Source organism: Dendropsophus ebraccatus, chromosome 13 (assembly GCF_027789765.1).
Source record: "Dendropsophus ebraccatus isolate aDenEbr1 chromosome 13, aDenEbr1.pat, whole genome shotgun sequence".
NCBI classification, from domain to species: domain Eukaryota; kingdom Metazoa; phylum Chordata; class Amphibia; order Anura; family Hylidae; genus Dendropsophus; species Dendropsophus ebraccatus.
Genome location: NC_091466.1, coordinates 62732652 through 62753415, shown reverse-complemented (window position 1 = coordinate 62753415; position 20764 = coordinate 62732652). Strand labels below are relative to the sequence as shown.

At 46.6% G+C, this 20764-nt stretch overlaps 1 protein-coding gene across 1 annotated transcript in view; it reads left to right on the top strand.

Moving 5' to 3' along the window:
- The window catches only part of PRKD1 (protein kinase D1), a 95120-nt gene extending 74577 nt beyond the window's left edge, over positions 1-20543 (top strand). The window contains exons 5-17 of the mRNA XM_069950171.1: positions 540-825; positions 917-1118; positions 2690-2813; positions 2957-3034; positions 8091-8367; positions 9317-9369; positions 10171-10243; positions 10351-10457; positions 14401-14562; positions 14644-14742; positions 16661-16928; positions 17451-17536; positions 19220-20543. Coding sequence (XP_069806272.1) covers positions 540-825; positions 917-1118; positions 2690-2813; positions 2957-3034; positions 8091-8367; positions 9317-9369; positions 10171-10243; positions 10351-10457; positions 14401-14562; positions 14644-14742; positions 16661-16928; positions 17451-17536; positions 19220-19423 — 2019 coding nt within the window. The 3' untranslated portion in view covers positions 19424-20543. The remainder of the gene's footprint in view (positions 1-539; positions 826-916; positions 1119-2689; positions 2814-2956; positions 3035-8090; positions 8368-9316; positions 9370-10170; positions 10244-10350; positions 10458-14400; positions 14563-14643; positions 14743-16660; positions 16929-17450; positions 17537-19219) is intronic.
- The last annotated feature ends 221 nt before the right edge of the window (positions 20544-20764 follow it).

Here is a 20764-nt window from a genome sequence, read left to right as displayed (position 1 = left end):
AAACCCTGCTCTCACTTCCTGTGTTCTGTCCTGGTCTAGCTGTTACTAGAGACAGACTAAGCCTAAGAACGGGCAGTGGGCTTCTACCTGTAGTTGAAAGGAATATGATTTGTTGCATGTACCTGATTGGCTGCTTTATTCACAGACTGGACAAGGTACAGTGCGTTTCAGCTTCTCCCAGTGTTGTAGTATTAGACTACAAAACCTTTAAATGGGAGGGAGTCCCATCCTGCATGAATTAACCACTTATCTGCTTGTGCTTGTGTAGCCTCATATGCAAAGCCCCGGCTGTCACTGAGACTGTGCGGCCACCGTCTGATCAGTGTGTTATGTCTGCCTCTTCTCTTAGTGATCATAGCCGCAGTCTTCGTGACAAGTCTCACAATAGGTAGCAGTTTTTCCCGGTGACATTGTTAAATCAATAGTAGTCTGTCGGTACTTTTAGATCTTCCTTTATACACGTCTTAAACTTGTCATTTTGATCTTTATTCTTCATCATAAGAATAGCAGTAAATGTTGACCTTCTTTCTCTTTTCCAGCAAAAAACTCCATCAGAATCATTTGTTCGGGAAAAGAGATCGAGTTCCCAACCCTACCCTGGTCGCCCAATCCAATTGGACAAGATCTTGCTCTCCAAGGTCAAAGTGCCTCACACATTCGTTATCCACTCCTATACCCGGCCGACGGTGTGCCAGTACTGTAAGAAGCTGCTAAAAGGTCTCTTCCGGCAAGGGCTGCAGTGCAAGGACTGCAAGTTCAATTGTCACAAGCGTTGTGCAACTAAAGTGCCTCACAACTGCCTTGGGGAGGTGGCTATTAATGGAGGTATATATATATCCTATCATGAGTGTATTATATGCGGTGTATATTGTTAGAAAGGAAGGACCCTATACTTACTGGCCTTCTTCTTTTGGAGACTTGTTGAGCCCTGGAGCAGAATCTGATGTCGTCATGGAAGAAGGAAGTGACAATGAAAGTGATCCAAGCAGCCGACTAATGGACGATGTGGACGAGCCCCTAACTCCAGATTCTGACAGCATCATGACTGGCTGCCGAAGTGAGAACGGAGACATGCAGGACCCCGACCAAGATCAAGATACATCAGATCGTATGATCAGGTATGTAGTAATATTTAACTTTGTGAAGGTCTTGTCCAGGCTTAGAAAAATATGACCACTTCCTTTCAGAAACGGCACCACTCCTGTCTTAAGTCTTGCAACTGAGTATTGCAACTCAGTTACATTGAAGTGAATGGAAATGAATTGTAATACCTCACATAACCAGGGATGGTGCTGTTTTAGGAAGAAAGTAGCTGTGTTTTTCCTTGTTCTGGATAACCCCTTTGAAGTGTTCCTTCCATTAGGAAAAACATGTTGCAGAGATGATCCAAAGGTTCTAATTGGTTGTTGTCTGCCACGGTCTCTAACACGAGACGGGAGAAGGGAGCGGTTATGAACGTCACTCCCATGCTTGCTGCTTTTTCCATTTTGTGGCAGGAGACAAGCTCCATAGATTGAAGGGCCTAACCGAACGCTGAGGCCCCTACTGATCTAAACTGATCACTTGTCTCTGCAACTTGTCAAAAAATGGCCACTGTACTGAACTGCACTAAGTTATTTCGACCATCAGTGTGTCTTCATCTATATTATAATGTCTTGTAAGTTTTGTAGGGCAGGTCTCCATAGTGGTTCTATGGTGGTTTTGCTATAATTGTTATAGGAAACCACTTTGTTTTTCCTAAACTGATTTGCAAAACAGAATTAGGCTTCCCTTTAAACGTCTATGTATGTTGTGCTGGAAGGCTCCTTAGAAGGGTTTGCACACATTTGTCACTTATCCAAAGGATGGTTGATAAATATGCGATCGGTCAAGGATCCAGAGCCGTGTTCCTCCTTCCATGTTCATACATAGAGCTGTAGTCATGTATATCCAATGCTGCTCCATTCAATCTCTAAGGAAAATGTGCAGTGTGTAGCTGTATCCAGCAGTCCCATAGACAATATATGGAGTAAAAGGGAGTCTGAAGGGAAACCATTGGGTTTGCAGGGCCTTTTCCTCTTCTCCAATCCTCACAAAATTGTATACCTGTAAAGAGGGATAATGTTGATGGTGACAAATTAAATCTCCTAGTTTGGGTTGTATTGGTATTTATATCATATTGGGTCTGCCACTAAAAGGGGCATTCACACATTTCGTGCTCAGTTTTTACAGACCATGTGCAGCGGAACACATTTTTGAAATTGTCAGTACAGTAGCACAAAGTTTTGTACCGTTTTGGAACTCTCTGCATCATTATGAATGATGATGCCTAGAACTCTGAAGTCTGTTCCATTGCACATAATTCGTAATTACAGGCCACGCACCGAATGTGTGAATGCCCCCTAATAGCCACAAAACCACATAAACTGACCACCTGACATACCGTCTCACACACACACACACACACAAATTTTTTTTTTATTTTTTTTTTTTAATATACCAGTTGAAAAGTATTACGTTTCTGCACATACTTTACCCTTTTTAGTGTTTTCAATGTATTTTTGATCTATGTGGAATATGACGGCGTCTCTCCTGGTATAGAAGTATCATGGTTTTACCGTAGCACATTCAGAAATTACTGATCTAATATCCATTTATGGTTGTAGTTGTAAATTCTCAAGTTCAGTCGAGTAATTTATCTTTATTTCAGCCCCTCCGCCAGTAATAACATTCCCTTGATGAGAGTGGTTCAGTCTGTCAAGCATACAAAGCGGAAAAGCAGCAGTGTCATGAAAGAAGGTTGGATGGTGCATTATACCAGCAAAGATACCATGGTAAGGTGGTAGCGTGCGGCGCTGTTATTAAATCCATTGCACAAACTGGTGTTTTTTCCCTTCTGTTATTAGTAGCATGTTTGTAAAGTTTAAAAGTAAATTTTATATATATGTTTATTTATTTTATTTTTATCTATTTGCAGAGGAAAAGACATTACTGGAGACTGGACAGCAAGTGTATAACCTTATTTCAGAACGATACTGGAAGCAAATACTACAAGGTAAAATTAGATTTTTCATATGTGGTTAATGGTTTTCATTAAAGTGGTTATCCGGACCATCTTAAAGTTTGTTGAAAACAGCTCCCAATGTTGTAAGGGTACTATTACTCGGAACGATAATCGTCCGAATCGGCCCTATCCGGCCGATTATCGTTCCGTGTAATAAACACAACAATCAGCCGATGATCGACAATTATAGATCTGAACCTATATCAACGGCCACCGACCGCTCACCGCTACATGTAATAGCGGTGCGCGGCCGGCGGCTAATGATTTGCAAAAGAATACATTACCTATCCATGGTCCAGGGCTCCTCCTCTTCTCCCCGGGTCCCACGCGCTGCAGCTTCACAGCGGCCTGTCTTAGCTGACGGCCGCTCAGCCAATCACAGGCCGGGACCGCAGGACCCGGGGAGAAGAGGAGCAGGAGGAGTCCTGAACCCGGCATAGGTAATGTATACCAGTTTAGCAAGGTAATTATGTCCCTGCAGCCCTTGTTAAACGATTATCGGGCCGTGTAATAGGCCGTGTAAACGTGCACCGATCTAGCCGATTGGCGCTTGTTTACATTTATTATCGGGCCCCATCGGCCGGTCTAATAGTACCCTAACTTTATTACAATGGTAGTACTCACCTCATCAGTTCACCACTGCTCAGAGTAGGGGGGGGGGTGGTGGTAGGCAGGGCCGTATTTGTCACTAGGCACCCGTGGTCCGGTGCCTAGGGCGGCGCCCTGCGGGGGGCGGCACCTGCAGGGAACACTTTTTTTTATTATTTAAAAAAAAAAAAAAAATCTTTGTAGGCACCGGCCCACGGGTGCCTAGTCCGCGCCGGGGGGGGAGGAGGGGAGGAGGGGAGGAGGGGGAGCGTCCGGGAGCAGGAGCAGGATGGGCAGCAGGCAGGCTGGCTCCCTCCCCCTATGCAGCGCCGAGGTCCGAGGTCCCGGTTCCGGGGCCGAGCTTCCGGCACACACAGTGTGACAGAGGCCGGAAGCTCACAGCTGCAGCCCCGCGATGCACGATCTTCTCTCCTGCTCGGCGGCGCTCACGTGATGTGACGTCATCGCCGAGCAGGAGAGAAGATCCGGGACCGCGGGGCTGCAGCTGTGAGCTTCCGGCCTCTGTCACACTGTGTGTGCCGGAAGCTCGGCCCCGGAACCGGGACCTCGGTGGGAGCCAGCCTCGGGGGGAGGGAGCCAGCCTGCCTGCTGCCCATCCTGCTCCTGGCCGCTCCCCCTACCCCCAGCCTCTACCTAACCCTCAGCCTCTCCCCTGCCCCCCCCCCCAGCCTCTCCCCTGCCCCCCCAGCCTCTCCCCTGCCCCCCAGCCTCTCCACCTAACCCCAGCCTCTCCACCTAACCCCAGCCTCTCCCCTGACCCCAGCCTCTCATCCTGCCCCCCAGCCTCTCCCCTGCCCCCCCAGCCTCTCCCCTGCCCCCCAGCCTCTCCACCTAACCCCAGCCTCTCCCCTGCCCCCAGCCTCTCATCCTGCCCCCCAGCCTCTCCCCTGCCCCCCCAGCCTCTCCCCTGCCCCCCAGCCTCTCCACCTAACCCCAGCCTCTCCCCTGCCCCCAGCCTCTCCCCTGCCCCCCAGCCTCTTTCCCTGCCCCCCCAGCCTCTCCACCTAACCCCCAGCCTCTCCCCTGCCCCCAGCCTCTCATCCTGCCCCCCAGCCTCTCCCCTGCCCCCCCAGCCTCTCCCCTGCCCCCCAGCCTCTCCACCTAACCCCAGCCTCTCCCCTGCCCCCAGCCTCTCCCCTGCCCCCCAGCCTCTTTCCCTGCCCCCCCAGCCTCTCCACCTAACCCCCAGCCTCTCCCCTGCCCCCAGCCTCTCCCCTGCCCCCAGCCTCTCCCCTGCCCCCCAGCCTCTCCCCTGCCCCCCCAGCCTCTCCACCTAACCCCCAGCCTCTCCCCTGCCCCCCCAGCCTCTCCACCTAACCCCCCCAGCCTCTCCCCTGCCCCCCCAGCCTCTCCACCTAACCCCCAGCCTCTCCCCTGCCCCCCCCCAGCCTCTCCCCTGCCCCCCCAGCCTCTCCCCTGCCCCCCAGCCTCTCCCCTACCCCCCCAGCCTCTCCACCTAACCCCCAGCCTCTCCCCTGCCCCCCCAGCCTCTCCACTTAACCCCCAGCCTCTCCCCTGCCCCCAGCCTCTCCCCCTGCCCCCCAGCCTCTCCCCTGCCCCCCAGCCTCTCCCCCTAACCCCCAGCCTCTCCACTGCCCCAGCCTCTCCCCGGCCCTTAGCCTCTCCCCTGCCCCCCAGCCTCTCCCCCTAACCCCCAGCCTCTCCCCTGACCCCAGCGTCTCCCCTGCCCCCCCCCAGCCTCTCCCTCTGGTCCCCAGCCTCTCCCCTGACCCCAGCCTCTCCCCTGCCCCCCCAGCCTCTCCCCTGCCCCCCCCCCCAGCCTCTCATCCTGCCCCCCAGCCTCTTTCCCTGCCCCCCCAGCCTCTCCACCTAACCCCCAGCCTCTCCACCTAACCCCAGCCTCTCCCCTGCCCCCCAGCCTCTCCCCTACCCTCAGCCTCTCCCCTGCCCCCCAGCCTCTCCCCTGACCCCAGCCTCTCATCCTGCCCCCCAGCCTCTCATCCTGCCCCCAGCCTCTCCCCTGTCCCCCCAGCCTCTCCCCTGCCCCCCCAGCCTCTTTCCCTGCCCCCCAGCCTCTTTCCCTGCCCCCCAGCCTCTCCACCTAACCCCCAGCCTCTCCACCTAACCCCCAGCCTCTCCACCTAACCCCCAGCCTCTCCACCTAACCCCCAGCCTCTCCCCCTACCCCCAGCCTCTCCCCTGCCCCCCAGCCTCTCCCCTGCCCCCCCAACCTCTCCACCTAACCCCCAACCTCTCCACCTAACCCCCAACCTCTCCACCTAACCCCCAGCCTCTCCACCTAACCCCCAGCCTCTCCCCTGCCCCCCAGCCTCTCCCCTGCCCCCCCAGCCTCTCCACCTAACCCCCCCCAGCCTCTCCACCTAACCCCCCCCAGCCTCTCCCCTGCCCCCCCAGCCTCTCCCCTGCCCCCCCCCAGCCTCTCCCCTGCCCCCCCAGCCTCTCCCCTGCCCCCCCAGCCTCTCCCCTGCCCCCCCAGCCTCTCCCCTGTCCCCCCAGCCTCTCCACCTAACCCTCAGCGTCTCCCCTGACCCCAGCCTTCATGATGCTGCGCCATATGGAGAAGAAAGCAAAAAGTGAGCGACGGCAATTTGAGAAGACGGCACCTGTGAGTCATTAGTAACTGCACTGTAATCACTTCTATAGTGTGCAGAGCCTGTGTACCATTGGGGTCTCAATGGGTCAGTGTATTGTTTGCGGTAGTGTACTGACACAGCCCTGCGGTCACTACAGTACACTAGCGCAAACTTTTAAACTAGGACCCAACTACAAGAGCTGCAGGCACTACAGCTCCCAGCATATCCTGAGGGCTGTAGACTGTCAGTAAATGCTGGGAGTTGTAGTGCCTGCAGCTGTTGTTGAGTCATAGGTGCATGATACACTGGAGGCTTTGTGGGGGATCAGAATACAGAGATCTGTGGGGGCTCAGTGCAGGGAAGTGACCTCAGAACATCACTAATAGGGGATAGAACAAATACATCTCCCCCTATCCCCTATTAGTGATGTTCTGGGGTCACGTCCCTGCACTGAGCCCCCACAGATCTATGTATTCTGATCTCCCACAACGCCTCCAGGACCCATCTACAACAGCTGCAGGCACTACAACTCCCAGAACAGTCTGCAGCCCTCAGGATATGCTGGGAGTTGTAGTGCCTGCAGCTGCTGTAGTTGGGTCCTAGGTGCATTATACACTGGATGCTTTGTGGCATATAATAATACATAGATCTGTGGGGGCTCAGTATATAGAAGTGACCCCAGAACATCACTAATAAGATATAGGGGGAGATGTTTTTGTTCTATCCCCTGTTAGTGATGTTCTGGGGTCACTTCCCTGCACTGAGCCCCCACAGATCTATGTATTCTTATGTGCCACAAAGCATCCAGTGTATAATGCACCTAGGACCCAACTACAACAGCTGCAGGCACTACAACTCCCAGCATGTACTGACAGTCTGCAGCCCTCAGGATATGCTGGGAGTTGTAGTACAGTAGTACAATCCTATGATAACTGCGGCTGTAGACAGATGTATTACTGGACCTTCAGGGCTGATGGTTGTCACCCACAGATTGCAGCCACCAGGAGACTCTGCACACAGTGATTTATTACAGGGTTGTCCTCAGAGACTACAACTCCCAGCATACCCTGAGAGCTGTATAAATGGAGGGTGTTCTGAGATTTGTCACAGATACAGATGAATTCAGGAAAGGAGCGGGTCAGCATGTCGTGTCTCACTGGTTGTATATTGGTGAGCCCCAGGTACCCCAGTCCGACACTGGACAGAACCAGTCCCCAAACTAAGACGTCCCCGGCCTCCTTCCTCCCTCCATCACGTCTGTTTGATGAGAACAGCGGGCATCAAGCAGAGCGGCACCCAAGTGCCAGGGTATATACCATGCATGTACAGTAACGGTGTGTGTGGGGGGGCGCCTCTGCGTGCAAAGTGCCTAGGGCAGCATGAACTCTAAATGCAGGCCTGGTGGTAGGGGAGGCCTGTCCAGACTAATGGAATGGCTACTCAGCCAATCAGTGACTGGAGCGACATCCCTCCCTAGTCAGTGACTGGCTGAGCAGCCAGTCTATCAGCCGGGTCATGACATGTCAGCTCTGGAGATCCCGGAGCCCGGTGGGGCTCTCACGGCCGGCAGAGTGCTTTATTCTGATCTCCAGCACCTCCATAAATAATGAATGGTGTGGCAAAGTGCGTGTGTAAGACTTACCCTTTTATTCTGAGGTTCAGCTTGGGTCCGGCCTATGATCAGACAATTCACTATCCTGTATATAGGGGGATAAGTGTTTTGAAATGGAATATCCCTTTGTCTTTTTTTTTTTTTTTTTTTAAATAATTGGTTTCACTGTGTTGGTGGCAGCTTTACAGAACTTTAGACTTTTACTTGAACCAGACATTTTTGTTAGTTTCTTTAACCTTATGAAATCTTACACATTCATTTTTTTTGGCAGGAAATTCCCCTTTCCGAGATTCTCTGCCTGGAACCCGCTAAAAACTTGTCCCAGCTCCCCGCTGGTTCTAACCCTCACTGCTTCGAGATCACCACTGCCAATATTGTATATTATGTGGGGGAAAGCCTCTCCCAGCCCGTCATACCCGAGATTGGAAATAATGTGGTCGTGAACAGCGGAGTGGGATTGGAAGTGGCTCGTATGTGGGAAATAGCCATACAGCACGCTCTGATGCCAGTCAATCCTAAGGGAGCAAACGGAGGAAGCAGCCAACACAGTATGTCATTGTCCATCTTCTATCATCTTACACATCATGTTTGAAAAGTAATTGGATGGTGGATGTGGATTTTTTCCATTCTTGTGTATTTGTTTTGCATCTGTGCAGAGACACAGTACAGATGCTAAAATGAATCCCCCAGGTAGAAATGGTATTTCTGTTTCAGCAATATAATATAATGAAAAGTTGTACTATGGAGCCTGACTCATACTTAGAGCCTTACTTAAAGGGGTGCTCCGAAGAAGAAAAAAGTTCTTTAAAATCAATTGATTTCAGAAAGAATTTATGTAGATTTGTTACTTTTTAAAAATCTCAATCCTTCAAGTACTCATAAGCTGCTGTATGTCCTGCAGGAAGTGGTGTATTCTCTTCAGTGCTCTTTCCTGCCACCTCTGTCTATGGCAGCAACCTTCCAGAGCAGTAGAGATTTTCTATAAGGATCTGTTACTGCTCTGGGCAGTTCTTGACATGGACAGAGGAGGCAGCAGAGAGCAACATGTAAGACTGGAAAGAATACACCATTTCCTGCAGGACATACAGCAGCTGATAAGTACTGGAAGAGTTAATATTTTATAATAGAAGTAAATTACAAATCTATATAACTTTCTTAAAAAAAAGGTGATTATAAAAAAAAATATTTCTTCAGTGGCGTACCCCTTTTAAGTGCTCTATTCCTCAACTCACTGCTTTACCTGTCACATTGCAAGAGTCAGGCTCCATAGTAATTTTTTTTTTTTTTTTACCAGGATACCCTCTTAACTACCCTATAGTACAGCAATGAGAATGTGGATCTGAACACCTACACCCTAACCAATAAAAACTTTTGACATGTTTGTGTGACATTTCAAAAGTTTTGTTATTATTTGTGACAGTAAATATTCTGTAGCTAAAATTCTTGGGTGAGCCATGAATCCTAATAGACGTCCAATGAGTTATATTTTCATTTCAGGAGATGTATCGATGAGCATTTCTGTGTCTAACTGCGAGGTGCAGGAGAATGTGGTAGGTATAAAAGAGCTAACAAGTGTTGGTGCATAATTCTTGTTATTTTTAGTACTGTGGGCAATTTTTTTTGTTTGGAACCATGTTAGGATTATGTCACTATATTAAAATCCACAGTTGTGACTTTTGCTGTGGATCTGAAGCAGAATCAGCAACAGTGGGATTTTGACATCCCCATTGAAGTCAGTAGGGATTATCAACAATAAATACAAAAATGTATCTGCAACATAAAGTGACATGCTGCAGATGCACCATCGGCACCACAGCTCAAATTCTGCATGCATATCCTTTACAGAAATCTGACCAGCTGGTTGCTTCCTATTGCACATTGGGGGGCTGAGATCCAGTGCAGTTTGTAGTGTAATCCTCTGTCTGGTATTGCCATTGGGGGGGGGGGGGGGGGGGATTTTTATGGTTGCTATACATTTCTTTAATAAAGTTGTATAACTTTGTTTAAAAAATGTATACATAGTTTTTTTTTTACATTGATTGCCAGAGGTGACACTGTCCCTCTGCTGCCACCAATGGCTGTGTTGGGGACTGCAGGGCTGCTCCAACTCTGCTCCTTATACTGTTACATATAGATACTGAGCCTTAAATTTGTCTATTCTAATGCATGTTAGTGTTAGAATAGACTTTACTGTTGTCTATTGTATTCAAATGCCGATTGTTCTGGTTTGCGCATACTGGAACATTCGATAATTCCGCTCATCTCTAGTTATAGGGCCAAGTAGATTTCATGTTTCATATGTAATCCTAGTATATTAGAGCAGTTAACAAATTATTATTTTTTTCTTCCAGGACATTAGTTCAGTATATCAGATTTTCCCTGATGAGGTTCTTGGGTCAGGACAGTTTGGAATTGTATATGGAGGTATGCCTAACACGGTTTGGTCATACATTATGGTGTATATATACCGTAATATTTCATGCTAACTAGAGTTTTCTGATTTTGCTTTGTGTGTGTTCTTATTACTGTAGGTAAACATCGGAAGACTGGCCGGGATGTGGCTATTAAAATCATCGATAAATTGCGTTTTCCTACAAAACAGGAGAGCCAGTTGCGGAACGAAGTTGCCATTTTACAGGTATCAAAAAATTGTATTAATATATATATATATATATATATATATATATATATATATATATATAGATATATATATAGATATATTTATTATATATCGGCTTTTGCTCTCCAGCTACTGCAAAGCCTCAAATCTCATCATGCATTGACAGACGCATTTGAGATGAAGTTTTGCAAGAGCTGGAGAGTGCTGACTTTTAGAAGTAAAATACTCAAAGGGAGCCTGTCACCCCCCGTGCTGGGGTGATGGCCGCCCAACCCCCCCGCTAGAGCCCCGGATACCTACCCCATCTCTCCAAGTCCTGGGACTGAGATATTCACATCGGAAGCCCGGCGCACGCTGCTGAGATGAGTCCGACGCCCATATAGAATGACAGCTCCGTCCCGGGACCGGCTCCAGGAACGGGACTTGGCGAGATGGGGTAAGTATCTGGTGCTCTAGCGGGAGGTTGGGCGGCCTTCATCCTGGCAAACCGGGTGACAGGTTTACTTTAATAAAATCATTACAGACAATTCACAGGATAATATAGGTTAGAGTCAATGGATTCAATTCCACTCCCGAGCACGGGCGGTAGACAAGAAGGGCATTGTTTCTGGGGTTAAAAGCATGCCCATGTGTTTTCTTCTTTCTACAATCCCTCCAAGCACTAAAAGTTCAGTGGAACTCTGTAAGCTTACAGTGTGCGATTCACTATCCCTTCCCTGGTGTACGGAGCTGTGAGGTTGCTTCAGGCACCCAAATCAGTGCGGCCCCGGTGTACGAGGCTGGAGCATCGGTGGATGTGTATGGTGCTGGATGAGTAGCTGAAACTTCATTGTATTCTGCACCGTGTATCTGTAGCCACTTCCTTGATCACAGACCACAAAGCCGTCGACCATAGTACTGTATGTGAGCAGCAGCTCCGGGCTCTCAAGTAACTGATAACCGAGACACTTCTGCTTTTCTGTGAATTCCTGAAGATGCACAATTCTGTTCTGCAGAGAAGTAGCGCTTTGCTTTTTGAACGTAGGATTTCATACATGTTACATCATCTTTGTGGTTTCTAAGACGAGAACTTGGCTTCTCTTTTGGCTTTGGTAAACAGCGTGCCATGCAATTCCTACCTCTTAGACACTTGGTATAGGGGCGAGTATGTTCTGGCTGGAGATGGGTTTGCTTTGCCAAGCATCTTTGAGCAGATTGAATGTAAAAGTGACGGCTCTCACTTGCTTAGGGGGTTCTGGAAAAGTAATGACGGTGAGCACTGTCCAGGTATCATAGCTTATCTGACTTCTTAAAATAAGAACTAGTCTCGGATTGGCAGGAGTCAAAACACCTGGCCCCTTGGCTAGTAAGTGAGTGTTGCAGCCTCCTTACTCTTTACCAGTACTTGTCCTTGCTCTACTATTGGTAGTGACAGTGCAAGGAGCCCCAGCGTTTTAGCTATTTCCTTGAAGTGGAAATCATGTTTAAGATCCAGTATTATGCACACATCTGTTGGAGAAACTGAACACTGTGTTAAAGTTTACCTGTCACTTTTAAAAACTTTTACCATGTTGTGAGGAAGACAGACATTTTGATCAATTGGGGTCTGAGTGTTCAGACCCCCACCAGACGCTAGAAGAAGGTGGGAGAAACACACGACTGAGCACTGCTTCTCACCGCTCTGTGCAGGACTCGGACCCATAGACTTTGTGTAGACGTCCATCCATTTTGCACAGACAGATCTTGGTAGAGGACGTGCATAGTGCACACGTCTCCAGGCTACACCTAGTCATTAGTAGTAGTCTTTGCGCTACTCTCTTTGATGCAGCCTTCAGTGCTTTAGGTATATTGGTGCTGAGTGGTTATTTTTTTCCTTTTTGACTATTATACAGATGTGGTGTTTATTTTAACACCTTGGTGCTTTCCTCATCTATGCATCCTCCCTCATCTTTCCAGGATAAAGCAATTGATAGCCAATCCACAGGCACTATAATGATATATATATATTTGTTTGTATAGCACCAACAGATTCCACAGTGCTTTCTGGAGATTCCCCTGCTGACCAGCTGATCAGTCATCGCCACCAGCATTGCTACACAAGGAACAGAGCCAGCGTCTTCTGTGCCAATTCTCCCTGTAGTGCGGCCACTGAACAGCTGATTGGCGGGAAGTCAAGTGTTGGCACCCAAACGATCAACTATTGATGGATAGGCCATCAATTGTTTTATCCTGAAAAACGCCTTTAAATGCTGTTGCCTGTGAAATATTAGCAGGTTCAGACAGCTGTTTTTCCACTGAGACCTTTCTAGTCAGTATATGATAAAGCCCCATGTTTAACCTTTTATTTCTATGCATGAAGTGTCATAGCAGAACAAAGACTACCGCTGTGCCGCACCGTATTTTCCATTTAGGCTGGACATCTGAGAAGCCTAACAATGGCGATTTGTCCCTGGCTAATATACAGTTTGTGAAGGATCATTCACACCTGCCGTGTGACACGTGATAGCGTCATTGGTGGCACAATACACTCTCATTCATTCTTAATGGATGTTTGCACCTGCGGTGTTGTACAGTTTTAATTATATCACAACTTTAGTTGTTTTAGTGCTTCTAACTTACAGGGGGCCAAGCCTTGTTACATGGTATGTCTGCTCATGTGTAGCTGTACTTGTAATCGTACCCGCCTTAGAAATCCAGCTTGAGTAGCCCTATGGTGCGTGTAATAGAATGTATATTTTTCCCTTTAAAACTTAAAAAGCTTTAAAGCAAATTTAAAAGGATTTCATAATTGTTTCTTCTCAGTCATTAGAAGCTTAAAAGTCTCAAAGTTTTCTTAAAATAAGCTCAAAGTTGATGATGCAGTCAGGTGTGTAGCCGCCATGTTTAGAGAATTAGCCAAGTAGACTGGTAGCAAGACTGGAGTATAACAAGTAATTTATATTATTGCTCATTCTGGACTTTGGTGTTCGGTGGGTGATCCCAATTTACTCCAATTTATAAAGCTTTAACCCTTTTTAATTCCCACCCATAATTTAAACTTGTGTGTAATAGGTTTCTTTTACATGAATTGGGCTGTTTGTCTTCAGCACGTCCTGACTCACACCCTAAAGCTGCTGAGAATCCTCACTTCCTGGTCCGCTTTGTCTCCACTCCTCTGACCTCTCCCTCCCTTCTGAGGCAGAGGTCACATGATCTCTGTCTCCTTTTGCCAGGCAAGCTGTAGCACCTCATCCGTAACCCCGCCCATCACTGACATCACACCAATCAGTGAGCACCTCAACAAGGGGCAGGGAAACAACAGCCTTGTAGTATAGGAGAAAAGAGACACAGTTGTTTCAGTGCTGGGCAGATACTACAAGACAGGGGTGGGTACCTGGCGGTTGGCTCTGAGGTGCAATGCATGCTGGGAGATGTAGTTTCCTTGCTATGATGTAATACTAGGATCATTTGTAAAAGTTTGAATCTGGGACTCGAAGCAGGGTAGACAAGCGGGAAAGGTGTCAATCAAACTGGAGGGGGGGGGGGGTCGGTAAGTGCACCTATATACTCTGTGTACATCTTTTTTATATGGGATCAATGGAGTTCCCCTTTTACTGCTGTATGTACACTTGTACAAGGGAGGCTGTCAGTCAGTGAGTAAGGCCACCCACTGGACTCCTAATGAAGAGCAGAGGTTATACTGAAACTTTTATAAACTTTTAAAAGTTACAGAGTTGATGATGGGAATTGTAGCTGGAGGGCTGGAGGTTCCCCATCCCGTCTCTATCTTCCGCATTGTACAATAGTTACATAATCGCAGCACTAACCCTGTGATCCATAAGTTATTGTCTGTGTTGAAATCCCAAAGAAATGTGTTTACACACATAATTCTGGCATGCATTTTCTAGAAGGTTAAAGAGTGCCAAGACTGTGATAAAATAATAGGAAGTGAATGTGCAAATATAGATGGGCATTACAGTACTCCCATGTATGTAATCTGCAGAACCTGCACCATCGGGGAGTGGTGAACTTGGAGTGTATGTTCGAGACTCCAGAAAGAGTATTCGTTGTGATGGAGAAGCTGCACGGGGATATGCTGGAGATGATCCTGTCCAGTGAAAAGGGAAGGTTACCCGAGCGCATCACCAAATTCCTGGTCACCCAGGTGAGCATTGCCGCAACGGGCTACGTATATATCAGAATGTTATTAGATGCTGGGAAATCTAACCTGTTTGTTGCTTTTTAGATCTTAGTAGCTCTGCGACATCTTCACTTCAAAAATATCGTCCACTGTGACCTAAAACCGGAGAACGTGCTGCTGGCGTCTGCGGATCCATTTCCTCAGGTAATGCACAGGGCGCTGTCAGATTAAAGGACTGGCGCACTCCTATATGATGAAAGGAGCTTGTTTTACTTACAACGATGGATGGAAATATCTGTCCACTTAGCCAGTAGTTCTCATTTTGTTGTCCGTGCACAACACAAGTGGTTTTCAGAGGTTATGAAATAGATCGGTCTCATTGTACCATTATTATATGGAAAGCAACTTTTACATGGATGTCATTCCACCTTGTATAGGCCGTTGTGGATGATTGTTGTATGGCATACGTACATGCTTTCATTTGCTTTTCATAATGGAAATGCTAACAGTGCTGGAATAACCTCATTGTGGCTGGAGCTGCTCGGTGACATCAGGCATTGGCACTATGATCACCTGTACAGTTACTGAATAGCTGGCTTTGTAACGCCAATGCATTTGCTAATTGCTGCATTTTCCATCTTGACGTTCTCCATTGTAGAGCGTCTACGGATGGCAGTGAGCTTAGCCGCGTGCTTCTCCTAACTCTAAATAGTGATTGGTAGGGGTCTGAACACCAGGCCTCAATTGAGTATAACTTTTGTCCTTAGGATATATCAAATCTTTTTCTTTTTTAGTGACATAGACACTTTAAACTTTCACTGTTTAAATTTTTTTGCAGAAATCAGTAGTGCAGGCGATTTTAAGAACCGTTGTAATTGGGTTTATTAGCCGAAAAATGCATTTTTATCATGAAAAAGCAGTTTGAAGCTCTCCCCCCTGTCTTCATGGTTTTCTATGGAGAGGGGAGGGGTGGAGGGAGAATGAGGCACCAAAACAGAACAACAAAGAGATGATAATTTACAGCTACATCACTAGGCTATCTCCTCTGAAGTCAGCACTGACCTCTGAATGCCGGCTTTCACACAGTTCCCACTGTGTAATCCTTTGTTCTCAGCTCTTTGCTGCCAACTAATCTCCCTCCTCCCCCTCCATAGATTACACAGGGCAGACTGATGTAAAAGAGTGGAGATTTCCTGATAATGAGCAGTGGATGAGAGAGAGAGGAGGGAGGGGGGACCTAGGGACACTTTTGAGGGCACGCTCAGATTGTTGCAGACTTAATACTATGTTCAATTATTTAGGTTGATGAACACTGCATAATATCTGCAGCATATTCACTACATGTGAACACACCCTCACGGCTGTATTACACAGCCCAATGAGGCAGTGTAAGTAAGCACCAATGACTTACTGAGCCTATTACACAGCTCAACGATTGTGTAGCAAGGGCTGTACATATATCGTTAGCAATGTCCGTGCAGCCCATGCTTTCACATAGAAAATAGTAAAGTTTATACTTACCTTGCTGTGTTCTGTGTTTTCTGCTCCCCGCAGTCACCTTTGACACTTCTGGCCCTTTCTCTTCAGTGACAAGCTGCTCAGCCAATCATTGAGCGAGATAGCTCTGCAGCCAGTGATTGGCTAAGTGGCCTGTCACTGAAGAGACAGGGCCAGAAGTGTCAGCAGAGGCTGAGAGGAGAAGGAAACTCTGGGTAAAGGCTGCAGGACAACAGGGGAGCATGGACATGTAAGTATAAAATTTATTATCCTTGTCCCAGTATCATCAGCTGTCGGCCATGCATCACTATTACACACGGTGATGCATGGTCAGCGGCAGATGATTTTTCAGTATGTTTTAAGACAACAATCAGCCGATCTGCTCTTCGGATGATCGTTGCCTTTATTACATGGAGAAATATTTTGCCTTTAAATTGGCAGCAGGTGAGGGGCAGAGATTGGGGGTCTGGTTGACTAGGCCGCCACAAAGCTGCTTGTCAAGCTGTGTATAGTAGTTATTTAGGACACCTAAAAGTATCCTGGGGGGGGTGGGGGGCGGTGAAGCAGTATAGGTGTACACTATATACTCATAACTAACATTTATTACCTATAATGTACATTTTAGGTTAAGCTTTGTGATTTTGGATTTGCGCGCATCATCGGAGAAAAATCTTTTCGGCGCTCTGTGGTCGGGACTCCCGCCTACTTGGCTCCTGAAGTGTTGAGGAATCGGGGCTACAACCGCTCGTTGGACATGTGGTCTGTTGGGGTGATCATATATGTCAGCCTGAGCGGGACATTTCCTTTCAATGAAGATGAGGACATTCATGATCAAATCCAGAACGCAGCCTTCATGTACCCACCACATCCCTGGAGAGAAACATCATCTGATGGTGAGTGCGTCTCGCCAGAAATGGTGGAATAAATACAGATTGCTTCACACTGATATCCGGAAATAAATAACACAAAATTAAAGGGGTTTGTCTATTTAAATTTACTTGTCACGTATCCACAGGACTATGAGATCTTGGGGGCGGTCTGACCTCCGTTTTCCTCCGGGATCCTCTCCATCGTTGATCTTACTCCTTTGTTATTAACCCAATGGTCGAGTGACATCAACCCCTGCCAGAAAGAGCCGAGTGCCATACTCTGCTTTCCCTGGCGGCTCCATAGAGAGTGAATGGAGCCGCAGGTGCATCTGGGTATAGGACAATTATTTTTAAAGTATTTTTAAATTGAAAAAAACCCTTTAGTGATCACTTGAGCCCTACTGCCCGTATAAACAGCAATTTATCAGGCCTAGATAATCCCTTTTATGGAACAAAATTAGGGATTCTCCTGGAAACACTAAATGGACGTCTGAAACTTCCTCTGATATTTCTGATAAATATCATATTTTTTTCCATGTTTTCTAGCCATTGACCTCATTAACAATCTTCTGCAAGTAAAGATGAGGAAGCGTTACAGTGTGGACAAAACCCTAAACCACCCCTGGTTACAGGTGAGCAGTGTGACTTATTGGCTTGTTACAGCATTCAAAGTACAAGGTAAAAGGCCTTTCCCCACTCTAGCGGAGCACTTGCACAGGTGCTGTGTTATGCATCCTAAGGCCTAGGGCGATTGAAGATGTTTACGGTCCTCTTTTGTAACATTTTTTTTTAAAGGGGTATTCTGGTGGAAAATATCTGAATTTTTTTAGTGACACTGTAACCCCCTTTGTGCATTCTGACATCTCTACACAGGTGTAATGAGTAAATTTAGCGTTTTTCATACCTTATTTCATATCATACGTCATGGTGTTTGTTCAAGTAAAAAGTGACCTTTTATCAACTGCAGATTGTATTAAGTGGCCGTGGCCTCGTGGAATTAGTGCCCCTTAGCCCCGCCCACAACGGCACAGTTGGCCCCGCCCCATTGGTTGGCCAACGTAAAGGGGGGTAGGGTCTAGACCTTTTGGCCAGCCTGTTCCAATGGCCGGCGAGGGGGCGGGGCCAACTGTGGCATTGCGGGCTGGGCCAAGTGGTGCTAATGCCGCGAGGCCCCGCCCACTTAACACAATCCGCAGATGATAAAAGATGACTTTTTAATAAAAGTAATAAGTTAAAAGTAATAAGATATGAAAACCGCTAAATTTACCCTTTACACTTGTGTAGAGAGGTCAGAATGCAAAAAGGAGATGACAGTGTCACTTTAACTTTTAACCCCTTCAAGACAGAGCCCTTTGATGCACAAAAGTCTGAGTCAAATTAATGCAATGTTCCTCCCCGCTATAGCGCTTTTATTTTTTGACCTACAGGGCTGGTTGGGGTGTCATTTTTTGTGCCATGATCTCTAGTTTTTATTAATATCATATTGGTGTAACAGAAATTTTTTTAATGCTTTTTATTAATTTTTTTTTATGTATAATTTATTAAAATCAGCAATCCTGGTGTGTTTTCTAGTTTACGCCGTTCACTGTGCGGGAACAATAATGTTATATTTTAATAGATCGCACAATACTGCACACTACGTTATGTAATACGTTTATTTTTTTATATTTTTTTATTTTTATAATGGGCAAGGGTGTATTTTAGACCTTTATTTTTTATTTTTTTTTACCTTTTTTATCACTGTAAAACATGTAATCAATAGATTGCATGTACTGATCTATGCTATGCCATAGCATAGCATAGATCAGTGTTATCTGCGATCTATGTATAGAGCTTGCCTGAGAGCAGACTCTATACATAGATCACCGAACCGACAGCACGGAGGTAAGTGCCTGTCAGCACAAGCGATCGGGGCCCCCGCAGCCTGCCTCTCGGAGGCCAAAAGGAGTTTGTGAAATCACTGGAAAGTGTTGTCATCGGATACTATCCTCTAGCAGTCTACTCTAGGGGAAGATAAATTGTTAGTAGCCTATTCCACGGAGCTATAATCGGCCGAATCGACAATTTTTTTTTTACCTAACATCTATTCTAATGCTAACATGGATTAAAATAGACATATGGGGAGGCTTGGTATCATTACTGTACTGGGACCAGGGCTTGAGCAGCCTTGCAGTGCTCGACACAGCCATAGGGGCCTTTTCGCACCTTCTTGTTGCAAAATAAGCTTGCATTGAGAATGAAATGGCGGTGTGTGCATCAAAATGTGAAACTATCCTGAGAAGGTAATGAATTTTTAATTATTTTTTTAAAACTAGGATTACCAAACTTGGCTGGATCTCCGCGAACTGGAGTGCAAGATCGGGGAACGCTACATTACCCATGAAAGTGATGACCCCCGCTGGGTGATGTACGCAGGAGAACATTGTCTTCAGTACCCTCCTCATCTTTTGCCCCCACCATCTTTTGAACCTGAAGACGCTGAGATGAGGGCGCTGGGAGAGAGAGTCAGCATTCTCTGACACCTCAACGCTGTGTCGCACTTCATGTTTGTCCCTCGGCTGAAAGAGACAAACCATAGGGAACGGATCTTAGTTGTTGAATGTACAATGTTCATCGATCCAATCTGGTTGTGTGCATCACTCCAAGTCTTTATGATACCTCTGGGCTGCATCCCCCCACATAGAACTTAAGAGCCTAATGAAGACACTCCATCGGAGCAGTGTAGAAGGGGCCCCTATATGTCCCAAGGACACCTGGATTTTTTTTTTTTTTTCTTTTTAACAGATTACGCATTGTAGGAGCCATTCCATCTTTTATTATATTTTTATGCATTACATTGTTCTGCTTATAAGGCCTGCAAGACATGCAACTCCATTTCCGGAGGGCTAATCTGTTATGATATTACACGTTCTATGGGTAATGTGTACACATGCACAAACTTTGGTCTAAAATCTACGGTAAAGTCATTTAGATGTAGTTTCTTATGAGGGAGGTCAAAAGGGAACAAGTCCTGTCATTCAGCGGCAGGAAACAAAGCTGCGGTCCACCGAGACTCTTACTAATCGCTCCATGATGTGTTGCAGGCACAGTTGGCAGCGCGGGGGTTAATTGGTCACGATTGTCTTTTATTCCTTTTTTTTTTTTTTTTTTTTTTTTTTTTAGTCCAGAGGAAAACATGTTGGTTTTTTATTTAATTTGTAGCCTGAAGGATGACCTAAAAGTTTATTTGTGCAAGGTGAGATACTCTTCAGGGGTCAACAGATCACAGGAAGCGCCCGCTAAAGATCATAGCCTGGAGCCGGGTGTACAGAGCTATGAACACGCCGTGTAAGTTTGCACCAGGGGGGGCATTTGTACTATGACCAATAGATTTACCAAGGACCAATGCTCCGTTTTGGGCAGTGAAATGAGGTTTCCCCCTCAGCTTTCCGCCTCACTTTTTAGCCCCTGATCTGGTTTTGTTCTCCATTTTTGTCTTAATTGTATAAAAAAAAAAAAAAGTTACTAATTTTTTCTAAAGGTCAAATACAGTGTATTTAGCAAGTTTTCTCAGTATGTTCCATATTATACTCCTCTGGCAGATTTTAGACTATATTCTTACATTTCTATCCTGAATAAAACCAAAATACTGTGTTACTACTTCCTGTGCCTTCCCTGGTGAGCCGTGTTCTTTGCACGCTTCACTTGCTTGTGTGTGTGTGTGTGTTCTGTCTCCTTTTAAGCAGTGGAACATATACAGTCGGTCTGTTGATCAAACCATAAAACTTTTACAGTGATATTGCAACAAATCATCTTTTCCTTAAGGATATGTTTTTCCGAAACTACCGACTTTTGTCTTTCATTCAAACCTTTGTGTAATT